General features: G+C 30.5%; 1 protein-coding gene across 4 annotated transcripts; it reads left to right on the forward strand.

Annotated features, from left to right (window-relative positions):
• Positions 1-108: 108 nt before the first annotated feature.
• On the forward strand, positions 109-20,930 carry LOC134707285 (Bardet-Biedl syndrome 7 protein homolog). 4 transcript variants are annotated; one of them, XM_063566926.1, is made up of 20 exons: positions 109-213; positions 1,071-1,133; positions 1,579-1,641; positions 2,065-2,240; positions 3,519-3,705; positions 4,250-4,322; positions 5,581-5,595; positions 6,992-7,058; positions 7,632-7,681; positions 8,770-8,900; positions 9,976-10,060; positions 10,355-10,454; positions 14,046-14,238; positions 14,654-14,728; positions 14,982-15,184; positions 15,299-15,463; positions 15,903-16,012; positions 18,433-18,536; positions 19,037-19,160; positions 20,032-20,930. In XM_063566926.1, the coding sequence occupies exons 1-20, from the start codon at positions 175-177 to the stop codon at positions 20,166-20,168; spliced, it is 2,160 nt and encodes a 719-aa protein (XP_063422996.1). In that variant the 5' UTR covers positions 109-174; the 3' UTR covers positions 20,169-20,930. The 4 variants fall into 4 exon arrangements, with proteins under 4 accessions (XP_063422996.1, XP_063422997.1, XP_063422998.1 ...); XM_063566927.1 differs by lacking the exon at positions 10,355-10,454 and adding an exon at positions 11,968-12,067; XM_063566928.1 differs by lacking the exon at positions 5,581-5,595.
• The last annotated feature ends 3,713 nt before the right edge of the window (positions 20,931-24,643 follow it).

Raw genomic sequence — 24,643 nt, forward strand, 5'->3', positions numbered from 1 at the left:
AAATTGTGTACCACGAATTAAATTAATGTTAAAAAACACGACCATGCGTTATTCAAAAGAGAGAGAGAGAGAGAAAAAAAATAATTCAACGATATACGTGATGCTTATTTTAGCAATACCGGAAGTTCAATACTTGGCAACATTCAACATTCCAAAATACAAAATACGTTCAAGATGATGGAATTAAACTTATCTCGAGTTGATTACCTCCAGGTTGAATTTCATTTAACTACATGATAACATGTCAATATTTTGTTCAATTGCTAACTTAATTTAATGAATTCCATAAAGGCTGCACTCAAACTCAAAGATGCAGATAATTTGTTTTTGGTGCTTATGATATATCCAAGCTTTAACTGTTAAAGACAGGCTACAGCCTTATGTCTACTCTGAGGGAAGTTATGCCCTTTAACGTCAGGTGTCAAACAGTTATTTTTTAGCTACTGTAGGTGTCGAATTGGTCAACATTTACTGTGATTCTTCAAATATATCCCTATTGTGATTCTTCTAATATCCGTATTGTGATTTGTCAGAGCCTGAGGTCTCAAATAATTATCGTTTCTGTCATTTTTGGAAAAAAAATGACTTGATTTGCCAAAATCAGTGGATGATTTTTATCGTCTAAAGGAAATTTTACATTTTATGGTCATACACCAAAAACATGAAAAATTATGTTAACATCATTTGGCAAGAATTTTTACCTTTATTCATCAGGAAAGTACCCCCATTATGACCCTGTTTAAATTTGTATTCCAAATTATAGTTTTGACCCCAATTTCATGGTCCACTGAACATAGAAAATGAATGTGCAAAGTTCAAGTTAAAGTTTTTGGTCAAGATAGTTTTTGGTGAAGTTAAAGTCACATCTACTCAAAATTTAGTACACATGTTCCCTATGATATGATCTTTCTAATATTAATTCCAAATTAAAGTTTTGACCGTAAATTTCACGGTCCACTGAACATAGAAAATTAAAATGCGAGTGGGGCATCATGTACTATGGACACATTTTTGATTGTTTATTGACATGTACAGTATAACATATCTGATATGTCTTATATTATTTATAGGTTGGAGTAACATCACAAAAAACAACAAAGTTATTTCCTGGAGCTGTAGGCAAAACACAAAGGGTGAGTTCATCATTTACCTGAAGTTACAAAGTTCTTACTAAGGATTTTTTTTTATTATTAAGATGATTGAATTGAGACACCATTTAATGGCAAAGTTAAACAATATGATGAATATTAGATTTGAGGTTGATATAAAATAAGAAGATGTGGTATGATTACCGATGATGAGATAACTAGAGCACCAAAGACTGAGAGATTAAAACAGACTGGTATATTTATTACATACTTACATTTCTGCCTTTATAGTGTTGATACATGTATGAATACAAACAAAAGAAAGAATGGAACTCTATCAGATCTAAACCTTTCTGCTTTTATTATGTTGATATGAAATAATGAAAGACACAAAAGAAAAGTGAAACTTTAAAGTAGGACCAGAGCTCCTACTAGTACTAATAGTACATATTAACTAATCACTGAATATTTTTTCTTTATCTTACTGTAGATTGTAGTTGGTGATCAAGATGGGTTGTTACAATGTCTTCAGATGAAAAAAGGAGATGCTCAGGTAAAAAATAAAACTTTAGGATATTGATGAAACAAATAATTTATTGAAATTGTGTGAGGTATAGTATAGTATAATGGCATTTGTTTAATATAGAATTCTTGAGCTGTCAATAGAAATGGATTTAATGAATTAATTAAATAAATAATGTCTTGCATTTCATGATTTCATGAATAGTATCTTTTTAGAACATTGCTGCCATATGAATAAGGAAAACCATTTTACACCCGTTAAATGTATCAAAATTGAAAGAGTTTTATCATTTATTATAATAAAAAACTTGTTTATTGCATGATTGTTTTAGGGAATTATTTGTCATATATTTGAACAAGTTTCAGCTTTTCATGAAATATTTATTTTAATTAATTAATTTACTTTTAAACATTTACAATATTCTATAAGATAGTTTTTTTTGTTTTTTTGCAGGTTATATTTAAAGCAGTTTCACCAAAGGGTATAACAAGAGTAGAACTTGGAGGACCAGTAGGGGGTGCTAGAGAAAGAGTATTTGTATCAACTGGGTCAGAGATCAAAGGTTACACAAAGAAAGGCAAAAACTTTCTTTCTTTTGATACAAATTTATCAGAACCAATACAATCAATGTAAGTTTATGGTAGACAACTCTTCAACATGATGATTACTGTAAATTCAGAAATTATTGCGATGTTTTTATAATCGAAAAAATGCGACAGGGTTATAACCGCAATAATTTAAACTCGCATTTTGAAATATTTTATATGAATAAAAAAGGATTTTTCTCAACATCGCAAAGATTTAAATCCCATTTGAGTCTAAAATGACAAAATCGCAATAATAAGTGCACGCAATAATTTCTGAATTTACAGTACATTGGATAATGATGTATGCACAAATGAATAAAAAGATGTGTTAAACACTAAAAATACATTTATTTCACAAAAAATAAAGAACATGTTTATTTAGAAATAAATAGACAATCAAATTACTTTCAAGCTACTTAATATGAAAGGTACCAGTTAATGAGTTTTTTCATGAATTTGAAGATGTGTTTGGAAACAAGATTTTTTTAAAGGTTGACGGAACCTATTGCATAAAAATAAGGAGACATGATTTGATTATCAATGAGACAACAATCAACCAGTCAGACCAAAAGATAATGATGTGAATAACTACAGGTCAATGTACTGCCTTCAATAATGAAGGAAGCCCATACCACTTTTTAAGTGACAAAAAGCCCTTGGACTCACAAAATTTTAAAAATTGAAGAAAGCTACCAACTACAACCACTATATTAGGCTGTTGATAAGCAAATAATGAATGTGGGAGGGTTAAGCATGACTGTGAGCATTCATCTGTCCTACTTACCTGGGACAGTGCTGTACTAGCACTACATACATGTAAGAACAAATTAGTACAAAAAGTACATGTAGTTACCGGAAACTAATTTTAAGCCCAATTTCAGCTAATGAATTATTCATATTTTCCCAGACTAGCTATAGAGGGTCAGTACACCTTCAATAGATTTATTTTAATGACATCTTTCTTCTTCCTGTGATGTACAAAATATACTATATACTCTGAGATCATTTGCATACATGTATATTTTGTTTATTATGTGATGTTAAAACTATATATTTAAATAAAAAAAACACAGCTGGACAAAAATTATATGCATTATTAACGCCAACCTATTATATCTATGATGCACTATTATTTTGCCTGCTTTTTAGATATAAAAACTCATCATTACAGTGTGTATATAATTATGAATTATTCATAAAATTTGTCAGAAATACCAGTAATAGTATGTAGATTTATATCAATTAGAATAGTTTTCTAAGCAAATAAATCTATAGAATGTTAAAAATACACAACACTACTGATTTGTTTAAATGTTATAGGTTTGTAGAAGGAGCTGACTTATTTACATGTGGAAACTATGTCTATAACCATTATAAAGATTGTAAAGACACGAACTACTTCCTGTCTGCTGATAAAATTAGTGATGTTCTTTGTCTACCAATGGAGAAGAATGATGATATTACCCCTGTTCTAGCCTGTCAAGATAGAGTACTTAGAGTTTTACAGGTATCTTAGTATTTGTTGTTACAATAGTATTTTAGTTTTACCTAAGACTGATGGAATAGAAAACTGGAAATGTCTTTTCTGGCTGTGCAGGCAACATCACCTATTATTTTGCTTTATGGTTAGATCAGTTTATAGAACACATGGTTTCTTATTTTCTGTCTTTTCCCCCTGATTTAAATGAAGGCTAGTGAAACATCATGAACTATTCAGACCACTTGGCCACATGTCCCTTATAAGAGTCTTTTATTTCATTGAATGGTTGATTACTATAAATTACATAACAGGGATATATTGATGATACTAGAAAATTGCACTTAATCATTTGGAGCCACTTAGCTAGTTTATATACTTGTTTATCTGCTTATAGAGCTTTACATATTAAAATGAAAACCAAAAAGTGCATATTAAAAAAATATACCAACAGAAGAATAGAAACTGTACACAGTAAAAGCAATTGTGTTCAACTTTAAATCTCACAGTTCATATATTTTAGTATTTAAATGTAAATAACATGAGTCACAGTATATTTTTTTGTCCATTATAGGATGCTGAGTTGTTATATGAAGTAGAGGTGCCAGGTCCCCCTGTAGTATTACAATTATATGGTAAAGAAGCAGGTAATATCCATATTGTATATTTACAATATTTTATAAAAATGAAAAAAATATACTACTCTTTTTACTGTTCCAATCTTAATGGTAAATTCATTAAAAAAATATGTTCAATTTATACTAAGGACATGATTTGGACAATAGTTGCTACTTTCTTTAATGAATCTGTTGATACTATTGGATTATTTTTCCTTTTAAACTCTTGGTTTTTTAGTTATATTTAAGAACATTGATTTCACACATTGGGATATTCACTGAAAATATCTCAAAGGCTAACTTGAAGACTTCTGTTCATTTAATTAATGTCTTAAAACATCACAAAATACTTTTAAAGGTTTTTTAATGGAATCATAAAGAATTTTATGTTATGGCCTCAAAAAATTTGTATATCATCGTTCCTCAGCCAAAATAATATGTTACATTATTATAGACCATGGTTATGGAGGAATTTGCTACAACGAGGAAAACAGATTAAAAGTTCCATTTCCCATATGTTATGGTAGGAGGAAAATGGTTTCACAAAAATACACATGCTAGGGGTTTATACACAATTCTAGACAAATGTTGTCTAAATCATGTATATGTTAGCACTTGTTTTGTTCTTGGTTAAGGAACATGTTTGCAGCCATTTCCTGACTTTATAGGTGAATGTTATTTTGATGGATAAAATTACAGCACTATGGCTAAAACAATACATTTTTTATTTAAATTCAAAATGGTTTGCAGTTTAATCACTGTTTCACATTTTGATAGCACTTTTGATGACTCAGTGGCTGAGTTGTCGAGGTTGTTGGTCATCATTTTCTTATACAGATGTTTTTATCCTATCACAATTATGGTAGAAGATATTTACTTTTTTTCTAGGCTACACTGGATGCTTCATTTTATGATGAGGTTAAATAGCTCATTTCTGATGGTCTGTGATGTTGCTATGTCATTCAAATTCTTTCATACATGGTTACCTTGAAATTATACTATGAAGAAGCATTGAAACTGAGCAGACAATAACATAACAATGTAGTTAGGAAAGTAAAAAAAAAATGTTTGCCAATTCAGACTATCATATTGAAAGCTTTTTACCAGTATTCTTCACAGATACAGATATTGATATAGAATGAACAAGTATATATATCAAGTTACATACATAAGTTTGCATATATTTTTATTCCTTTAAACTGATGTTGAAATATAAATCATACATTTTTTTTAAAACTTATTTCCTATATGATATAAAGGAAATGTTATCATGTTTCATTTATTATAGATATATCTGATGGAGGTATATATGTTGTGAATTACCATTACTTAAAGTAACAGATTTGTAAACCATGCACTAATCAACTTGTTTCTTTGTACACTTAAATGTACAACCACCACCACCTAAAATACCAACTTTAAATTTATAAAAGCTCTGTTCTTGTTTGTTCTATGATTTTCAGATATCAAACCTCAGAACTCAGAGTCCTAGCAAGAAAGTTTGATGTCCAAACTTGAAATATTCTGATGTTCATTAAAAACAAGGAAATCACCTGTTTTTCCTGAATTTTCATTTGAAAGACACCACATATGAGTGATATTTTTAACATTAATTGCATGTGTTTATTAATTTCTCTATTATTGACTAGTAAACAAAAAACTGTTTCAATACTTATACAGTAGAGTATGATTCTGACTAGAAAACCACATTATCTGTTATGATTATCGAACAGATGAACTCTGTGTATAAAATATCAGAAATCTAACCGACCTAGCTAAATAAGTACTCTCCAAGCTCAACTGATTACAGCCAGCTTAGTACCTATTACTTAAGGGAAGGAAGGAATCAGGTAAAACTACCCTCACCTCAAATAGTCAGCAAACCATTATGACTATTCACAACACAAACCCTGACTAGATATCACCTCAAACCAACATATCTTTTCTTTAGTTGGGTTCTAAATGTAACACTAGAGCATGAATATCACTAGTAAATCACATTGACCTCTCCCGGAATAGAAACCAATGACCTCCGTGTTTGAAGTCAGCAATCTAACCGACTGAGCTAAAGGAGTTCTTTCCTAGCTCAACTGATTAATGCTGGCTAAGAGTCCTGTCACACTTGTTTAAACATCTTGTAATTTTTAAAGTGCAGAGTTTTGTAATACTGATGTATTAATTAAATCTACTTATAACACACTATTCTCTGTAACTTGTTTTTAGTGTATGAGAATAAGACATTCTTAAAGGTTCTTTTTTGTATTGTAGATATTTTTATTATAAAAATTTGGACGGCATTTTATTGAAATAAGAATATGGGTTGATTAAAGTAAAGCAGTATTATTCAAAAATATAAAATCAAATGCTGTTGAATTAAAATGTTGGAATAATTTCTACTGAGTAATTTTTCAAAGTTACCAGCTTTTATATATAAATATACATATATTTAGTTTTTTTTTCTAGAATCTTTGTATCATTAAACAAGGGATACACACTGATATATAATATTTTAGATTTCAATATACATTTATTGGTTGACTCTTTCTTGACAGAATATTCAACCTATACAAATCAATAAAGGATTTGGGTTTTGTTTGATAATAAATAAAAATGGAAGTATTTATAATGGTGTAATCAAACAAAGCAAATGTAAACTTAAATGACTGCCAGTTGTGTAATGATTTCATTTTATATTGAAGGAGAGGAAGGCAATGAGATATTATATGGTACATCTGATGGGAGAGTAGGACTTGTACAGATTGGCAGGTAAAACTTCTATTCATATCAACTATTTGAAAAAAGAGTGCCACATAAGGAAGACTATCAACCAGTTATCAACATTGATACTGATAAGAGTATCTTAGAAAAGAATTAGTCACTTTAACCCTGAAAAAACCCAACTTGCTCCACTTTATAAAGTGTTATTTTCAGTTTATTGTTCATTTCTAGAAGTTATATGATACAAGTGCCAATCTGCACTGATATAATTTGGTTGAAATACACTAGAAATTACAGTTAAGGGGAGATAACCATGTAATTTGCTCATGTTGCTTGCATTTTAATCTAGAGATTTCTGCCAGGTTTTTTTTTGCCAACATATCCTTCTTAATTGTCTGATTCTTACAAAGAATGGCACATAAGTGTCTGTTTTAAACAATGAAAAAACTATCCTTATATGCAATAGATTTATTCATACATATCACAAAAAAGTTGTACACAATATAACTTCATTGTTTATGGAAAAGGATGTGTCTGTGCTTGCATTTTTTTTTTAAATGCATCTTGATAGTTACCTTTAAAAATAATACCTATACTCTATAAAAAAAACATTATTTTCAGGTTTGCTCCTTCACATAGATGGGAATTACCTAATGAGAAAAGAAATGGAGGTATGATATGTTGCCAGTTATAACAAGTAACAAAACAAAGTGTTAGATAAATGTCAATATCAGTAGACTTAAATAATGTCATGTTTACAAAAATGGAAAGATTTAGATAGCTGGCTACACAGTGTTTTTGTGTATGTGTGGCAGAACTCTTGTATTAAAGGTTAAAGTTTGATTTGACGATTCTTTATAAGTTATGGGACGTTGACTATTATTTTTACTAGTTGTTCCATGAGTTGGTTTTACTGAAAGCATCCATTATTTAGAATATTGTTTGTCATCATGTGCAGTTTACCATATTGCACAACCAATTTGATTTTATCAACTTTCCCTAAGTTTTACATGAGTTATGGGTCTTTGACCATTTGTTTGCATATTGTATCAGTTTCGCCTTGTGATGTCAACAACACCTTTGAAATATTTTGACTATAATATCTTTGGTAGGGTTGTTTGATATCGTATTTTGTTGACCATCATATTTTAAACAAATTTGATTCGTTTAGGGATAGTCACATGCTAAACTATATTTTCCAAGGTAGAGAGAAAACGGCGGATAGCAAAAAGCATATTGACCGGCAAAAAGCATATCGCACGGTTATTTTTAGAATATTTAAAAACCGATATACTTTGTGACGTCATGTAATGAATTTCAGGATTTTGTTTAACATTATGAAACACATGATATCTATGATCGATTTTTTGACGAAAAAATCTTCAAATACATAAGATGTCCAAAAAAAAAAGTAAATGAAATAACAACTAATATGTTGTTATTGTCAAGGAGACAATGTAATACAGAATATATCGATCCAAAGAAGTATATCGACCTCGGACTTCGTCCTCAGTCAATATACTTCTTTAAGGTCAATATATCCTTGTATCGACCTCATACAAAGGCTATATTTGTATAATATGACTATCATTACTGGAGTTAATGGACTTTAACAATATTTAACTATTAACCACAATGTAAAGTGAAGATGATCATACACATGTTGCATTCAAACCAAAAGTTGCTTGCAGAAATTTGTTGTGCTTGATAAAATTATAAATGCTTTAACTCTGATACCACATTTGGTTTACTATTTCAGGAGTTCTTTCTCTTGATAACTTTGATATCACAGCAGATGGTGTTTTAGATCTGATTGTTGGCAGGGATGATGGACTGGTAGAAATATACAGTTATGATGAAGCAGAGGAACCAGTACAAAGATTTAATCATGTAATTATCATTGCATGCTATTTAAGGAATGACAGTACTGTAGTTGAAGAGTTGCCACCGTCAATTGTAGATTTGACGTCGCAAATGCAGTTTTACTGGCAACGCGGAGCGGAGACAGTAAAACGGAGATTTGCGACCGTCAAATCAAAATTGACGGTGGCAACTCTTCAACTACAGTACTGTTATTCCGATTCTAATGCATTACAAAAAGAAAAAAATACGATAAAACTTGAAAAAATGTCTAAATTTGTCAAATAAAAAAAAATCCGCGAAACTTCATGAATAATTTTGGCACAAAGACATCATGGCTAAACGTGACGTCATACAAATGACAACTTACAAACTGGAGGTTATTTCATTACCTGTACGCTTCAAATTTGGATAAAATTTCATTAAAGGTAGGTGTTGTTTTATTTTTGATTATATAGTAGAAATCGAACATTTGTTGATTCATCAATTCAAAATGGCGGGTCTCTCCTTAGATACGCCTGGTCAATTGTGGATTGGACGGCACTTGTTAGCCAATGAAAAAAAATGTTACATCCAAATTGCATTAGAATTAATGTTTTAGTTTGATATTCCTTACCATTTATAGTGATGTTTATAAGATTTAAAAGAATAACTTGTACTTTGATATTGAATTATGGAATTAACTTGTATTTTACTCAGTACAGAATTGGTTGTAACTTGTAAAAAAGGAAGAAGTAGAGTTCCTTGCGCTTATCTTTAGCCCACAGCAGAAATATAGATAAAAGAAGATGTTTAGTGAATATAAATGAGACAGTAACACATTTGACAAAGAACACATTACACATTACTTCACTGAAATAGAATTATATATGTACACAGTATATAATGTATTAATATAGTGCTTACTATTGGGAGATTGCCTGTTTACCATGGTTTCAAAATTAGAACTTGGCATACCTTGATTGAACTATGAACAGTTGTGAATTATAATCAATTTTCTACTGATAGTTTCAAGTTTTAAAGCTGAAAGATTACTAACATAACCTAAATATGAGACTAGATAAGATTGTTTTTGTATGAAATGTATGCTATTATTTATTTGTAGACATTATCTGAGAGTGTAACTTCTGTACAAGGTGGATGTGTGGCCACACCAGGGTATGACGAAATCGTCTGTAGTACTTATGCAGGTATATCATCTATATAGTTGTATTGCTAAACAAATTTAAGACTTATGTTTTCTAAATTCTGTCTAAACAAAATCATGAGATCGATTAAACATCCAATTTTTATGCAAGATATTCCCATGAGAGGAAAAAAAGGAAAAAAGATAAATTTGTCAGAGTTATATAATATAAGGCAAGACCGAACCTTAACTAAATAAACATTTGGAAAACAAAATAAAATATGGTTTGTTATTAAGATTGATTATTATAGTAATCAAATATGTTATTTTATTGATCAGTTTTGATTGTTATCTTCAGGATGGGTGTCAACTTTGACCTCAGAACCTCTTATTAAAGAAAGAGGTCCTGACACTTTCTCCCTTACAGCTGAAGGCAAGGACAAAATCGTAGGCCTTAGGTAAAACTCACTGGCCTAGCACAGGGACACTGCAGGCTTATCAGGCTTTATACAATATAACTGTCATGGAATAACAATTTTGGTTGAGCTCTCGTCTGATCAAAATCCTATTACAGTATTATTTGTTTACTTGAACTAAAAAAATAAGTTATTTTATACTTGTAATTTGAAGATTAAGAATTTGCTGAAAGATAAATGTATACCAAGCTGTCTGGTACATACTATTGAAAGTGACAATTTCAAACCATTCAAAGAGATTTATTCCATGACAGTTTATGCAAGTGGTTTTTGCAAGTATATACAGCATACAGAATGTTTGATATCACAGTTCTTAGCACATTTGATGGTGGTTTTGAGTTTTTATTCCACTTTGTCTCCTTTCTGAACCCATATTCTCTCCCAAATCCTGTGTGATTCATTAAAAGGAGAGTGTTCCACCTTTTTTCAGCTAGCTTATCTGTGAACAGAGAAACAATGACTTTTTGAAATGTTGTCATTACAAAGCTCTTGTTTTTTTCATTTGATGAAACATTTTAAAAGAAATTGATTTGAAATCTCTGTACCAACCTTTACCAAACCTTTCCTAAATCCTCCCTAGAGTGACTAATATACCTGACAACCCAGTATCTCTGCCATAAATATAAAGTTAACAAAGTTTTGAAATTTATTTGAAAATGTTTTATGAGGAGGCAAAGAACGAAAACAATCTAGTAATGATGATGTATTTTTTTCCAAACTATAAGGATAAGATGTAATTTAAGATCCTATTTAGAAAGAATACTTAATACACTGCCACCAAAATATGACAATATCAATTGGGGAAAAATCTATAAAACTTTTAACAAGTATTTGCATAGGGATGGTGTAATTGACATTTTAATTATCTTTATTATGATGATCTTCAAAACTCTTAATAACGAGACTATTGCAATACAGGTCACAGCTCATCCTACTGTTGAGTTGTGTCTCTCCATTTCCTACCCCCATATCATAAAGGAGAAATTTATTTCTTGGGCATTGTTGGTTATTTAGATATCTTAGAGTTTTATTTGGATATTTGAAATATATGTTAGTGGGAAGACTTTTTGTTTTAATTTTCTAGCATCGTTTATATGCATGTGTTCAGTTGTCAGGTGACATTAATAGTTGTCATATATCCATTGTTCTGTACCATTCAGAGTGGCAGCTTGCTTTTTAAATATAAATGCTTACTTCTAGTCTTTCAACAAACTTTTCTTTAATGTACATCCTAACTTTATACTTTAAAATGTTTCCAGTTTTGACTAAAAATTGGTACGTCAAAAGGTGCCAGAATTTCAACATTTCAATAGTTCAAGTTGCATTGGAAAGTACAGAACTTTGAGATTTTTATAAAAACTGTTATACTAACAATATAATATATGAGGTATTTAATTATATAGAGTTTTATACTGATATAATCACATGCAGGAATGGTGTGGTATCTGAAGCATGTTTATTTTGAGTAGGTAGATTTAGTAAAGGATTTTTTCAGGCTGGGTATTAGGATTAACATCTGAACAACAGACAAAAGGTATGGGACCTTCTGAAGTGGTCATCACAGCAGCAGCAAGCTCTAAAATTGGTAGTCTCAAGTAGGTTACTCAGTTGGTTTAATATATATTTGAGAACTTAGATACATACATGTAGTTATAATTAAAATCCACTTTTATATTTATACTCAATATCTGAATAATTTTGAAATATGCAAGTAGACAATATTGTATAGAAAACTGAACACTCAAAATTACTAATAGTATAAGGATATTTTTCTAATAAGAAATATATGATTGTAGTAAAAGTATATTTGATTATGCATCTGCCCTTCTTTGTGTTTTGATTAGGAAAGAAATAACATTTTTCATCTATAATTGGACCAACTGCTGTCTGTTGATAAGTACAATTTCTGTAAATGATATAGTAGTTTTCTAAGTTGTTTTCAGGATCAAAGAGCTATAACTCAAACTTTATGGATCAACTTTTAAGCATTTTTGATGTTAATATTTTTGTAATAGATCCAAAAATATGGAAGAACATGTGTCTGCTTTAGCTAGATTGCTAGATTAGCAAATGTTTTAATTTTTAGCAATGCTTTGTAAATGATATAACCTGACATTAAAAAATTTAAACCATATGTATCTATTTTTTTTTTTTGATAATGCTTTTCCAACTATATCACACATGTATAATTTTTCTGTTCTTCAAAGAATAATAAACAAAAATGACAGAACTTTTCACATTTTGTAAAAATGTCCTTAAAATCATTCTATTTTCAAAAATACAATAAAAGATTACAGGCCGCTGTGCTTTTTTTTAAGCGAGAGTTTATGGAAAGTCAGCACATTTTGTTGGATTATGCTTTTTAAAATAAAAATAAAAACATTTTTACAGTTTATAATTAAAAAATTCTAAATTTAAATAATAACAGTAATCTCCTCTTTTAGGACCAATCTTAAAAAATATGGATTTAATCAAAATATAGTCTGAACAATTTTTGTTGTTTTGTATATGTATAACTAGATTAGTTGCAATGGTGAGATAAAGAAATCTGATAAAGATTTAATGTCTTTCAATTATATCACATTTGATTATTCAGATTAAAATCTAGACTGAATATTTTCTGCAATTTTATAAATTATGACAATGAAAGACTCCCGTAACGCCTTTTAGAAAAAGAAAAAAAAGATTTTGATCAGTTAATTTAAACAAGATGATAAAACATACTTATAAATCGAACTAAGATGAATTTAGCCTACCAATAACATCTCACTGTTTATATATATATATATTTTGGCATGACTTACTTATAACATTTCAGTATTTTTTTATCTCCACTCCAATATTAAAAAGCATGTAACCACTTTACCTATTAACAATAATCACAGTTTAAGTTGAAGCCTAGCTGTACATGTAGCTATAGCTTTTGATTTACTTATTTTAGATTTGAATTACTATATATTTCATTGTAAAAAAGAGATTTATCTTTAAAAGTCATTTGTTTTATGTAAATTACAACAATAAACAATAGTATTCCAGCTTAAATCATTCATAAAATATTTTGGCCTTATTTTTTTTTGATTTAAGGGAGTTCGCTTCTCAGTTTCAAAATAATAAGCTTTTCAAAAACACCAGTTTATATTTATAGGGGATTAATAAAGGAATCAAAAGAGCAAAATAATATAGAGGTCAATGTGCTTGTTTTCGAGATATTATCCATTGAAATTTTGGCGGGAAAATGTTCTCTCTTGACTTTTCTTAGCTTTATCATTGGCAAGGTTAGGTTAGACTATTTGAAAATGAGTAAACATTTTTAAGACTTTTACAGATGGCTTATTATTAAATATGTAAAAGATTTATATAAAAAAAAAGGGTCAACAGGCAATTTTTTTAAGGCATTCAAATGGATAAAACAAGAGGATTTCGAAAATCTGACAAAAATTCCAAAACATAACATGCAAACATCCTTAAGCATTATTATTGAGTCCTTAGAAGTCTTTACATGTCCAGTTTAAAAAGAGTTTAGATTGGTATCTATAATGAGTTTATTGATAACTGTTAAAATTATACTATTAGACAGGAACTAGATAACTTACAAGTGAAAGTGTCTACAGAGAGAGAGAAATACCAGCAATCAGCAGGCAGCAAGACAGCCATATCAGCAGTACCAGGCTTTAATATCAATGACAAGTTTGTCTTAAACAGAGAGGATGCAAGTTATACACTAAGTCTAGAATTACAATTACCCATAGATAATGTCTTACTACAGGTGAGAACTAAATAGCATATGTTCTACATTTTTAAGAAACTATTGGTTAGATTTCCTACCAGTTAAAGTACCAAAAGTCTCTGCTTGCGTTGTATTATTTTTATAATCAAAATATATATCTAAGCGCCAATACCCAGGTACCAAGTAATGTCATAAACATCCGACTTAAAATATTCACAACACATACAAGATAAGCATGCGGAACCTTAAAACAGAAAAGAAAAGGTGGTTCTCAATATGTTTCACTGCTTACAACAAAATAGAAAATATTATGATTTCAAGTCATTTCATAAAATTTACTTGCTTTCTACACAAATCTACATCTATGTTGAAAGAAATAAAGATCAGAAAATAATTGATAAAATGTAAGTTTAAAAACTTTATTTGTCACATAAGAATTTTGTTGATATTTTAGAGTGATGTTCCTATAGATCTCTTAGATGTAGAGAAGAATTCCGCTGTGGTCAGTTACAGTGCTTGTAATCCTGAGGTATGTTGTAAAGGTCTGAGTGAAATAATTTTGAAATAAAAAAAAAACGTAATATTTGAAATGTTTTGAAAGATTCATTTGTTCAGAAATTTTAAGAAAGTCATTTTTTTAAATGCAACTTCAATCTGTTATGTACGCAGACATAAACATATAATGTCAAAGACTGGACTTTCAATCATTTTAATGTTTACTTTTGTATTTCAATTTTTGTTTGTTTGTTAAATCTAATTTATATGATGTCTTTGTTTTGTAGGAAGGGAATTATTTACTAGCTACATACAGATGTCAAGCCAATACTACCAGACTTGAGCTTAAAATTAGATCTATTGAGGGACAGTATGGTACACTACAGGCTTATGTCACTCCAAGAGTACAACCAAAAACCTGCCAAGTCAAACAATATAACATAAAACCACTATCACTCCATCAAAGGACACATGTGTTTGATGATAACAGGTAGGTTTCATTAAACTTTAAACTTTATACTGTAGAATAAAAATAAGTTGATCTTTTTAATTGTCTACGAAACCCCAAGATTGAGGTATAATAACATTAATTTTATTTTCACAGACCACTCAACACAGTGAAGTTAACTGGACAGTTCAGCTTAGCAGAAATTCATTCATGGGTCAGTTTTTGTCTACCTGAATTACCTGAGAGGACCCCTCCAGGAGAAACTATTACATTCCATTTTATGTCAACATTCCTGGACACTTTGTTAGAATGTGTCTACTCGTAAGTCATTTAACACATTGCATTCGGTTTGGTCATTAGATTAAACATGAGTTTTGGATTCTTTTGACATTACTTGTATAATTGCATTATTCATGGAATGTGGACCCTAAATAAACGTTTACATAGTTTACCAAGACACATTTCAGTAAATTTTGAATTGTATTAAATTGCTGTAATACTGTTTACCCATAGAATTAAAAGGAACAAGGCAAGAGACTAGGTTACATTATAGTCAATATTTTTCTGGAGCCAGAAAACATCTAATAAATAATAGATTACCTTAACTTTACCATAGGATGTAAATATATTTTGATAGTTTTTATATCACTGCATTCTTCTTATATACTTCAACAGTGTTCATCAACATTTAGGTCACTTTGTTGAAGGTGTGATGTCTTTTAAAGAATTAAAATCAATTTAAATTTTTCTATGTTTTTAGGAAGGGAGAAGCTGTCTTCAGATCAGATAACATTTCTACGATATCCATTCTCAAAGATGTATTAACAAAGGAAGCTACTAAGAAAAAAATCAGGCTTGATATTAGTTATGGTAGGTTTTTTTATGCCCCAGTTATGGGCATTAAGTTTTCTGGTCTGTGTGTCCGTCCGTTTGTTTGTTTGTTCCTTCCTTCATTCGTCTGTTCATCTGTCTGTTCCTCGGTCTGTCCAGCTTCAGGTTAAAGTTTTTGGTCGAGGTAGTTTTTGGTGAAGTTGAAGTCCAATCAACTTTAAACTTAGTAAACATGTTCCCTATGATATGGTCTTTCTAATTTTAAATGCCAAATTAGAGATTTTATCCCATTTTCATGGTCCACTGAACATAGAAAATGATAGTGGGGATGGGGCATTCATATACTTGGGACACATTCTTGTTTCTCCTTCATATGCCCTGATGTCGGAGAGTAAATTGCTTTCTGTACATTGCTCATTGTTGAAGACCATACAGTGACCTTTAGTTGTTAGTTTTTGTGTCATTTGATCTCTTGTGAAGAGTTGTCTCATTAGCAATCTAGCCACATTTTCTTTTTTAAATTCAACCCCTTTTGATAACATGTAAGAGGTCTTTTAGTGATTAGTCAATCGCAAAAACAAAAGTTTAAATTGACAGGTAACTATCAAGTGAACCTGTGGAAGAGTTTCATTTGCTTGGCAATAAATTCTTTGGTAATTAAATTCTACCAAACATTAGACAACTTCATTAAGTTTTTATATCTTTTTTGTACACTCTTGTGTTGTTCAAAAGAGCACAAATTTATTATCAAGCTTAGGCCACACCAATTTCATTCCTTGTTCGACGAACCCGCCCGCATCTATTTTTTTCAAAACAGAATTTTTTTATTTTTTTTTATATTCCCGCTTCCCGCATCCGGAAATGCAATCATGTCCATTTCCCGCACCGTTTTTTTGTGTAAATATTCAAAAAGATATCAACATCCGTTTCTAAAAGCACAGTCTGACCTTTATATAACGATTTTAAACATAAAAGCACCCCACCACACCGTGTAAATATCTGTAAGAATATTTGTTTTAGCATGAAACCTATTTATCCAAAGCAGGAGTGCTCCGATATAAATTTAGAACAACGGAAATACCTTTTTTAAGAACAAAAAAATAGTTTCTTTTCCCCTTACTTATATTCCCTATCAACAAATGTTCGTTGTTAGAATAAAGTACAAAGAACTTCTGAAGGATTTGCCTTCAACTGCAATTATATTGTATGCTGGCTAAACAAAACTATCCATAGCCGCTGGATGTTTATGCACCTGTCCTGATTGATTCAGGGGCCTGTCGTTCACCATCGTTTGTTGATGTTGTTCATTGGTAATTTCCCGTTCGGATATCATATGAGATCGTTGGTTTTCCTGTTCGAATTGTGTACGCGAATAATTTTGGGCTCCTTTTTAGCTTGCTGTTTGGTCTGTATCAAAGCCCTGTGTAAAAGGTCGTACTGTGACCTGTGTTTGCTATTATCAGGTTGAGAACAACCCACCCTCAGACAAGGGGTCATTTACTGATGTAGAAAAGAAAATAGAAATACCAACATGACCAAGAATTTGTTTAGTTCTTATACAAAAAAAACTTTGAAAACTCATAATTTTGTACTCAAAAAGAGGAGAGTTACATCATATTTTAAACAACTTTTTCTAAAAGAGGGGTCCACTTTAATATTTTGAACAATTATTAAACTGTTAAAGTAAATGTGTTAACATGGTTAAAGTCCAGGAATATTACAAAAATTCTTGGACATGTTTTGACCATTTATTTTAATACCAGATAGATATATAGTTCTTTGAGAAAATATGAACCCTTTTGAACAAACAAATATATTATAACTTATATTGATCCCTCATAAAACATGTAAAAGGGATAAATTTATAACATTAAGGGTTGCCCCCAAACTGAATATGACTTGGATGGAGAATTGTCTCATTGTCATACATAGACCAGATTTAATTATTTCTTGGTGAATATGTAACAATACTTCAGAAATTAAAGAAATGTCAAATTACAAGTGATAAATCAAGTTTTAATATAGTCAAAACCTACTATTTTATGTTTACAAAAAAAAATTATAATCACTCGCCTCTACTTTTCAAGCTTCGCCTCAAAAATTTGCAAATTAAATATTTTTTTATTAAAATTTTCAAATCGCTCGCTCGCCCCAAATTTTGGAGTCCAAAAATCTGTAGAACAAGAAATTAAATTGTTGTGGCCTTATTCAATTTCTAAAAAAAGCGTCATGTCTAGTATCATTGCAGACAGGTTTTTTTTTAGTTATATTTATTATTGATATTGACAAAATTTAAAGTAGAATAGAAAGTGACCTTATATTATAGGAATTAAAAAGAAGATTTGGTAATGTCACATTTGAGGAAAAGAGGACAGAATTGTGGCTGTCAGTGATTAGTTTGCATCAATATTAATTACTTACATGTTTGTTTTGTAGTTATATTTTGTTGTATTTTACAGATATAAATGATGAGTCTATAGCATATACTCTAAACCTTATACATCCCAGACTAGAGTACCAGTTACTCTTGGCAAAGAAAGTGCAATTAATAGATGCTTTAAAGGTAAGAAATCAAATGGTCCAGACATTTTTTATGCAGTTTCTAAAATTTTCTGACGATGTCTGGGTAGATTTTTTAAACTCTGATTTATACCAATAGTCACTACAAACAAATCTATTACTAGTTGAAGAGAGAAACATTTTTCAGGGACTCACACATTTGCCTGTCAAAATTATGAATGTGTGTAAAATGGTATTTTTACTTTTTACTTCATAGATTCCTTGAAATGGCATGTGGTGAAAGAAACTGAAAAAATACTTTTTTCATTCAATAATAATTGAATTTACACTATCCACTATAATAAATCTTGACTGGACTGCTTGAGATTTTTGTGAAGAACCAATTTGACTAACTATGCTAGGAAAGATTTAGAGATTTTTGCAAAGAAATAAATTGACTATCAATGATATGTTATGTAATTTATTTGTATCATCTATCTGTAAATCTATTTTATTTTGACTAATATAGAAAGTTTTGTAGACAAACATGATATATGTTTTCAGGAGTTACAGGTCCATGAGGAAGATCTGACTTTTATGTCTCCTGAATACAGACAGATCCTAGAGGAAGCTGATGCATTACAGGCGGAATTCAAAAGACAACCATGCCACCTTGAAAGATTATATGGTATAGTATTATTATGGAAGATTTTAGTGATTGTTTTATTCTTCATAAGTCCGTCTCTCCATGCATTATATTTTACACCTATTGTACAAATATTATTTTAGTCCTATGAACACTGATATTTATTCTCGTTTTTATGCCCCACCTATGATAGTAGAGGGGCATTATGTTTTCTGGTCTGTACTCCGTTCGTCCGTCTTTCTGTCTGTTCGTTCGTCTGTCCGTTCGTTTGTCCGTTCGTCTGTCTGTCCCGCTTCAGGTTAAAGTTTATGGTCAAGGTAATTTTGATGAAGTTGAAGTCCAATCAACCTGAAACTTAGTACACATGTTCCCTATTATATGATCTTTTTAATTTTTAAACCAAATTAAACTTTTGACCCCAATTTCACGGTCCACTGAACATAGAAAATGAAAGTGCATGTTTCAGGTTAAAGTTTTTGGTAAAGGTAGTTTTTGATGAAGTTGAGGTCCAATCAACTTGAAACTTAGTACACATGTTCCTTATGATATTATCTTTCTAATTTTAGTGCCTAATTATATTTTTTATCCGATTTCATGGTCCATTGAACATGGAAAATGATAGTGCAAGTGGGGCATCCGTGTACTCTGGACACATTCTTGTTTTCTCTGAATTTTTATATATGGTTTTTATAAATTAAAGGGTTTATGGTCAAATAAGGGGTCAAAGTGATCATGTTTTATTCTAGTTGTAATTGAAAATGAAAAATTGAATTTTAAAATTCAACATAAATTAATATGATACCATTTCATAAGGACATTAACAAAATGAAATATATTTGATGGAGCACATTTTTCATTATTGTGTTCATCTGAGATAAAGCATGCTATATATGTTTGTGTTTGTATTTTTCAGGTATGATAACAGATTTGTATATTGACAAATTTAAGTTCAAGGGAGTGAATGTAAAGGGAAAAGTTCCAGCTCTGTTAGAAGTTCTGGACAATTATGATCTTCAAACACTTGTTGAATTCTTCAACACATCAGCATAATTAAACATTTATCAATCCTTATGAAATCCAGTCGCAAGACTTACAGTGACTCTCTAGAAATTAATCTGCAATATTGAAAAAACAGCATTTGTTGTTTGAAATTATTGAGAGAAAAGGATTTGAGACATTCCATTTTGATTATAAGATTACAAGGTAGAAATACAAATTTTGTTGTTGAAATCTGTGGTGTCCGGTATGTTTTAAAGAAGGTCTTATTTAATTTCACATTTAAAGAGAAGAACAATTCTAATAAAATATGCAAAGTACTATTGATACTAAAATGTTTTTAAAAGAAGAAAAAGAAAACTATTTTTGTGGTTTCATAACAGTTGCTTGTTTCTGAAATTTAATTTAGTGTTTTTTTATTGTAGAAACTTAAACAATAATAAAAAATCAAGTTTATATTTTAATAGTATAAAAGTAGTCCCTGATTTCATAACCTTTTATGAACTTTTATACTCCTCAAATAGTTACTAGTTATGAAAGCATTGGTGATATCTTTCAATAATCATATTTTGAAGTATAAAACTGTCTTAACAAACTGCAATCAATTAAATAGATACAACAAAGTGTTGAATTGTATGAGATTTCAAGTTTGTCAAGTTACTATGTCTTTATTGAATGAAAATATTTTTTCATGACAGAAACTTTTGTATTTTTAGAGACATGATTTTTAGCTGAGTTCCGTCCATTATACATTGTTGTGTTTTGTATTGACTTGTTAAATTTTGTACATGTCATGTGATTAAATTATACATATAACATTGTGTTATCCTCCTTATTTTTTGTTGTACTAATAGAAGTATCATATACCTTCATCTTTGATAACATTTCATAAACTGTAAACAAAGAAATTATTCCATGCATTTAACATTGTTATGGGGATTTTTTCATTTTAGACTAAAATGTGATTGTAATTTTTGCGATAATGAAAAAAAAGTGCTGTTTGATTGCTTTAAAAAAATATATAGTTTTAATTATTGGGATTATATATAACCATATGACATTTGTCACAAAAATAAAAACATCGCTATAATTTTTGAATTTACAGTACCTTCATCTTTGATAACATTTGTTTGGAGCAAAACTTTTAAAGAAAAAAAGTAAAAAATTATTGTTTTAATCTATATCATAGTTGTCATCCAAAGACCTAACTTTTGCACCAATATTGTACACTTTTATGTGTTCTGTTTGGATTGGGTCTTGTATTTAATTGTCATTAGAGGTATTTAAATTTAGCTGTACTTTCATTTCTTTAAAGATTTCATGATATTTATATTACAGTTACAGTACTAGTTTTTATTGGTTATACATAACTTACTGTGATTGCAATAGTTTTTGGATAAGAGCAAGAACAAGTAAAATCCTTCCATCAATCACATTTACTCATTAGTCATAAATCTGGACAGTGGCTACCATTAACAGAACATATGTCTTGTAATATATGACATTTTTCATGGATCATTGGTTAAAATTAAGTTTTTGTGTTTTGGTCTTGTTCAAATGCTTAAAGTAATAGGTCAGCTGTATTTGGTGAATGCAATACATGTAATTTTAAGGTGTGCTATTTATAGATTAGACCGTTGGTTTTTCCGTTTGAATGGTTTTACACTAGTAATTTTGGGGCCCTTTATAGCTTGTTTGTATTTTTGAAGGCCGTACATTGACCTATAATGGTTTTCCTTTTTTTTAAATTGTTATTTGGATGGAGAGTTGTGTCATTGGCACTCACACCCATCTTCCTTTATCTATTGTCTGTCTGGCATGTATTTTTGACCTTGACCTCATTTTCGTGGTAAGTGAATACAGTTTCATAATTTGCTCAGTCTATCAGATACCAAAAGCAACAGGTCAGCTATATTTGTAGTATTGAAAATTTGTAAGGTGAACATGCCTGTCTTGCCTGGTTTATCTAACCATGACCACATTTCCTTTACTATGATAAGCTGATATGAAAAAAATCGTGCCTTTCAATATAAATTCAATGATACGTAAAACAGAAGAGACATTTCAGCGTGTGCACTCTTGTTAGTGTTGTTGACTGATATTTTGAACAGAGGGAAACATAACTAGAGACTCTAAAGAGCCTGTGTCGCTCACCTTGGTCTATGTGAATATTAAACAAAGGAAGCAGATGGATTCATGACAAAATTGTGTTTTGGTGATGGTGATGTGTTTGTACATATTACTTTACTTAACAGTCTTTCTGCTTACAATTATCTCTATCTATAATGAACTTGGCCCAGTAGTTTCAGTGGAAAATATTAATAAAAATTTACAAATTTTATGAAAATTGTTAAAAATTTACTATAAAGGACAATAACTCCTTAGGGGGTCAATTGACCATTTCAGTCATGTTGACTTATATGTAAATCTTACTTTGCTGAACATTATTGCTGTTTACAGTTTATCTTTATCTATAATATTATTCAAGATAATAACCAAAAACAGCAAAATTTCCTTAAAATTATCGATTCAGGGGCAGCAAACCAAAAACGGGTTGTCTGATTCATCTGAAAATTTCAGGGCAGATAGATCTTGACCTGATAACAATTTAACCCTATGTCAGATATATCTAAATGCTTTGTTTTTTGAGTTATAAGCCAAAAACTGCATTTCACCCATATGTTCTATTTTTAGCCATGGCGGCCATCTTGATTGGTTGCCGGGTCACTGGACACATTTTTAAAACTAGATACCCCAATGATGATTGTGGCCAAGTTTGGATTAATTTGGCCCAGAAGTTTCAGAGGAGAAGATTTTTGTAAAAGATTACTAAGATTTACGAAAAATGGTTAAAAATTGACTATAAAGGACAATAACTCCTAAAGGGGTCAACTGACCATTTCAGTCATGTTGACTTATTTGTAAATCTTACTTTGCTGAACATTATTGCTGATTACAGTTTATCTGTATCTATAATAATATTCAAGATAATAAACCAAAACAGTAAAATGTCCATAAAATTACCAATTCAGTGGCAGCAACCCAACAACGGGTTGTCCATTTCATCTGAAAATTTCAGGGCAGATAGATCTTGACCTAATGAACAAATTAACCCCATGTCTGATTTGTTCTAAATGCTTTTGTTTTTTAGTTATAAGCCAAAAACCGCATTTTACCCCTTTGTTCTATTTTGAGTTGGTGGCCATCTTGGTTGGTTGACCAGGTTACTGGACACATTTTTAAACTAGATACCCCAATGATGAATGTGGCCAAGTAGTTTCAGAGGAGAAGATTTTTGTAAAAGTTAACGACGACAGACGCAGAACGACGCCGGACGCCAAGTGATGAGAAAGGCTCACTTGGCCCTTCTGGCCAGGTGAGCTAAAAAATCATCCTGAGGCTATTTAATTTTGGATAAGATATAAAGATATTCTGAATTCAAGTTCACTCCAAATTCCCAAAATATCAAAACAGCATGGAGAAACGTCAGAAAACAGCTACTGAAGCCTTAAATTTGGTCATGTACATGAACTTGTTGGCAGGATTAAAATAAGTTTTTAATAACTTCTGTTTAGCAAACTAGACATACAAGACCATGTGAGATTTTGCACATCATTGTTATCCTTGTCATTAACTGTTTAGTTACAATGGTCTTAATGGTGAGCTTTTCTCATCACTTTGTTTTTGTCAAAGTTAACTTTACAAAATTCTTCTCTGAAACTTCTGGGTGAAAATTATTTTAACTTGGCCACAATCATCATTAGGTTATCTAGATTTAAAAAAAACTGAAATGCCTCAGCAGATATTTAGGAAACTGATTGGACAACATGTTGTTTGTGTCAGGAAAACAACAGACCTATTCAAATCGTCAGATGATATATTTAAAATGTTGGGCAAAAATATCCCTCCAGATATTCGACGATTAAACGACAGAGAGGGAATTGAAGGCACAATCAGCAGACCTGGCAACCCTATACGAAGAAAGATTGACACAACCTGGCTCTCCTTCTAAAAGTAGGACAACATATCGTATGTGCTGGTGATTACAATGATACCATATAGCAAAGATGCCGAAATGATTCGCGGCCTTTAAGCCACTTAAGAAGACAACATTTCCTGGATTCTTCGTCTCTGACCAATACGATGACAGCACCCCCAACTCCTTTGTTTCAGTTGGTGTGTGACATAATAGAGAATAGACCTGATATTAAATCGCAGTTAGACAACGTTTCTACATAGTCCGGCTTTTAAAAGTCCAACTATTTTAATTACCATCCGACCACACAGAAGGTTCCTGTTATATACAGACATTCGGATGATCGTTAAACACCATTTTGTGTGTATCTTGTAATATTAAGCTTTGCAAAAACCACGAAGAGACAGCTTATAGATACATTATTTCAACATGGGTTATGCATCTCTTAAGACCAGGTGCTAGATATATATACTCAACTAGATGAAGCTGTAGTTGAACATTATTCAAATGATGATGTTTTGTTTTAATTTACTGATTATAGATATAAAAAGAT

This window comes from Mytilus trossulus, chromosome 2 (assembly GCF_036588685.1).
Source record: "Mytilus trossulus isolate FHL-02 chromosome 2, PNRI_Mtr1.1.1.hap1, whole genome shotgun sequence".
NCBI lineage: Eukaryota > Metazoa > Mollusca > Bivalvia > Mytilida > Mytilidae > Mytilus > Mytilus trossulus.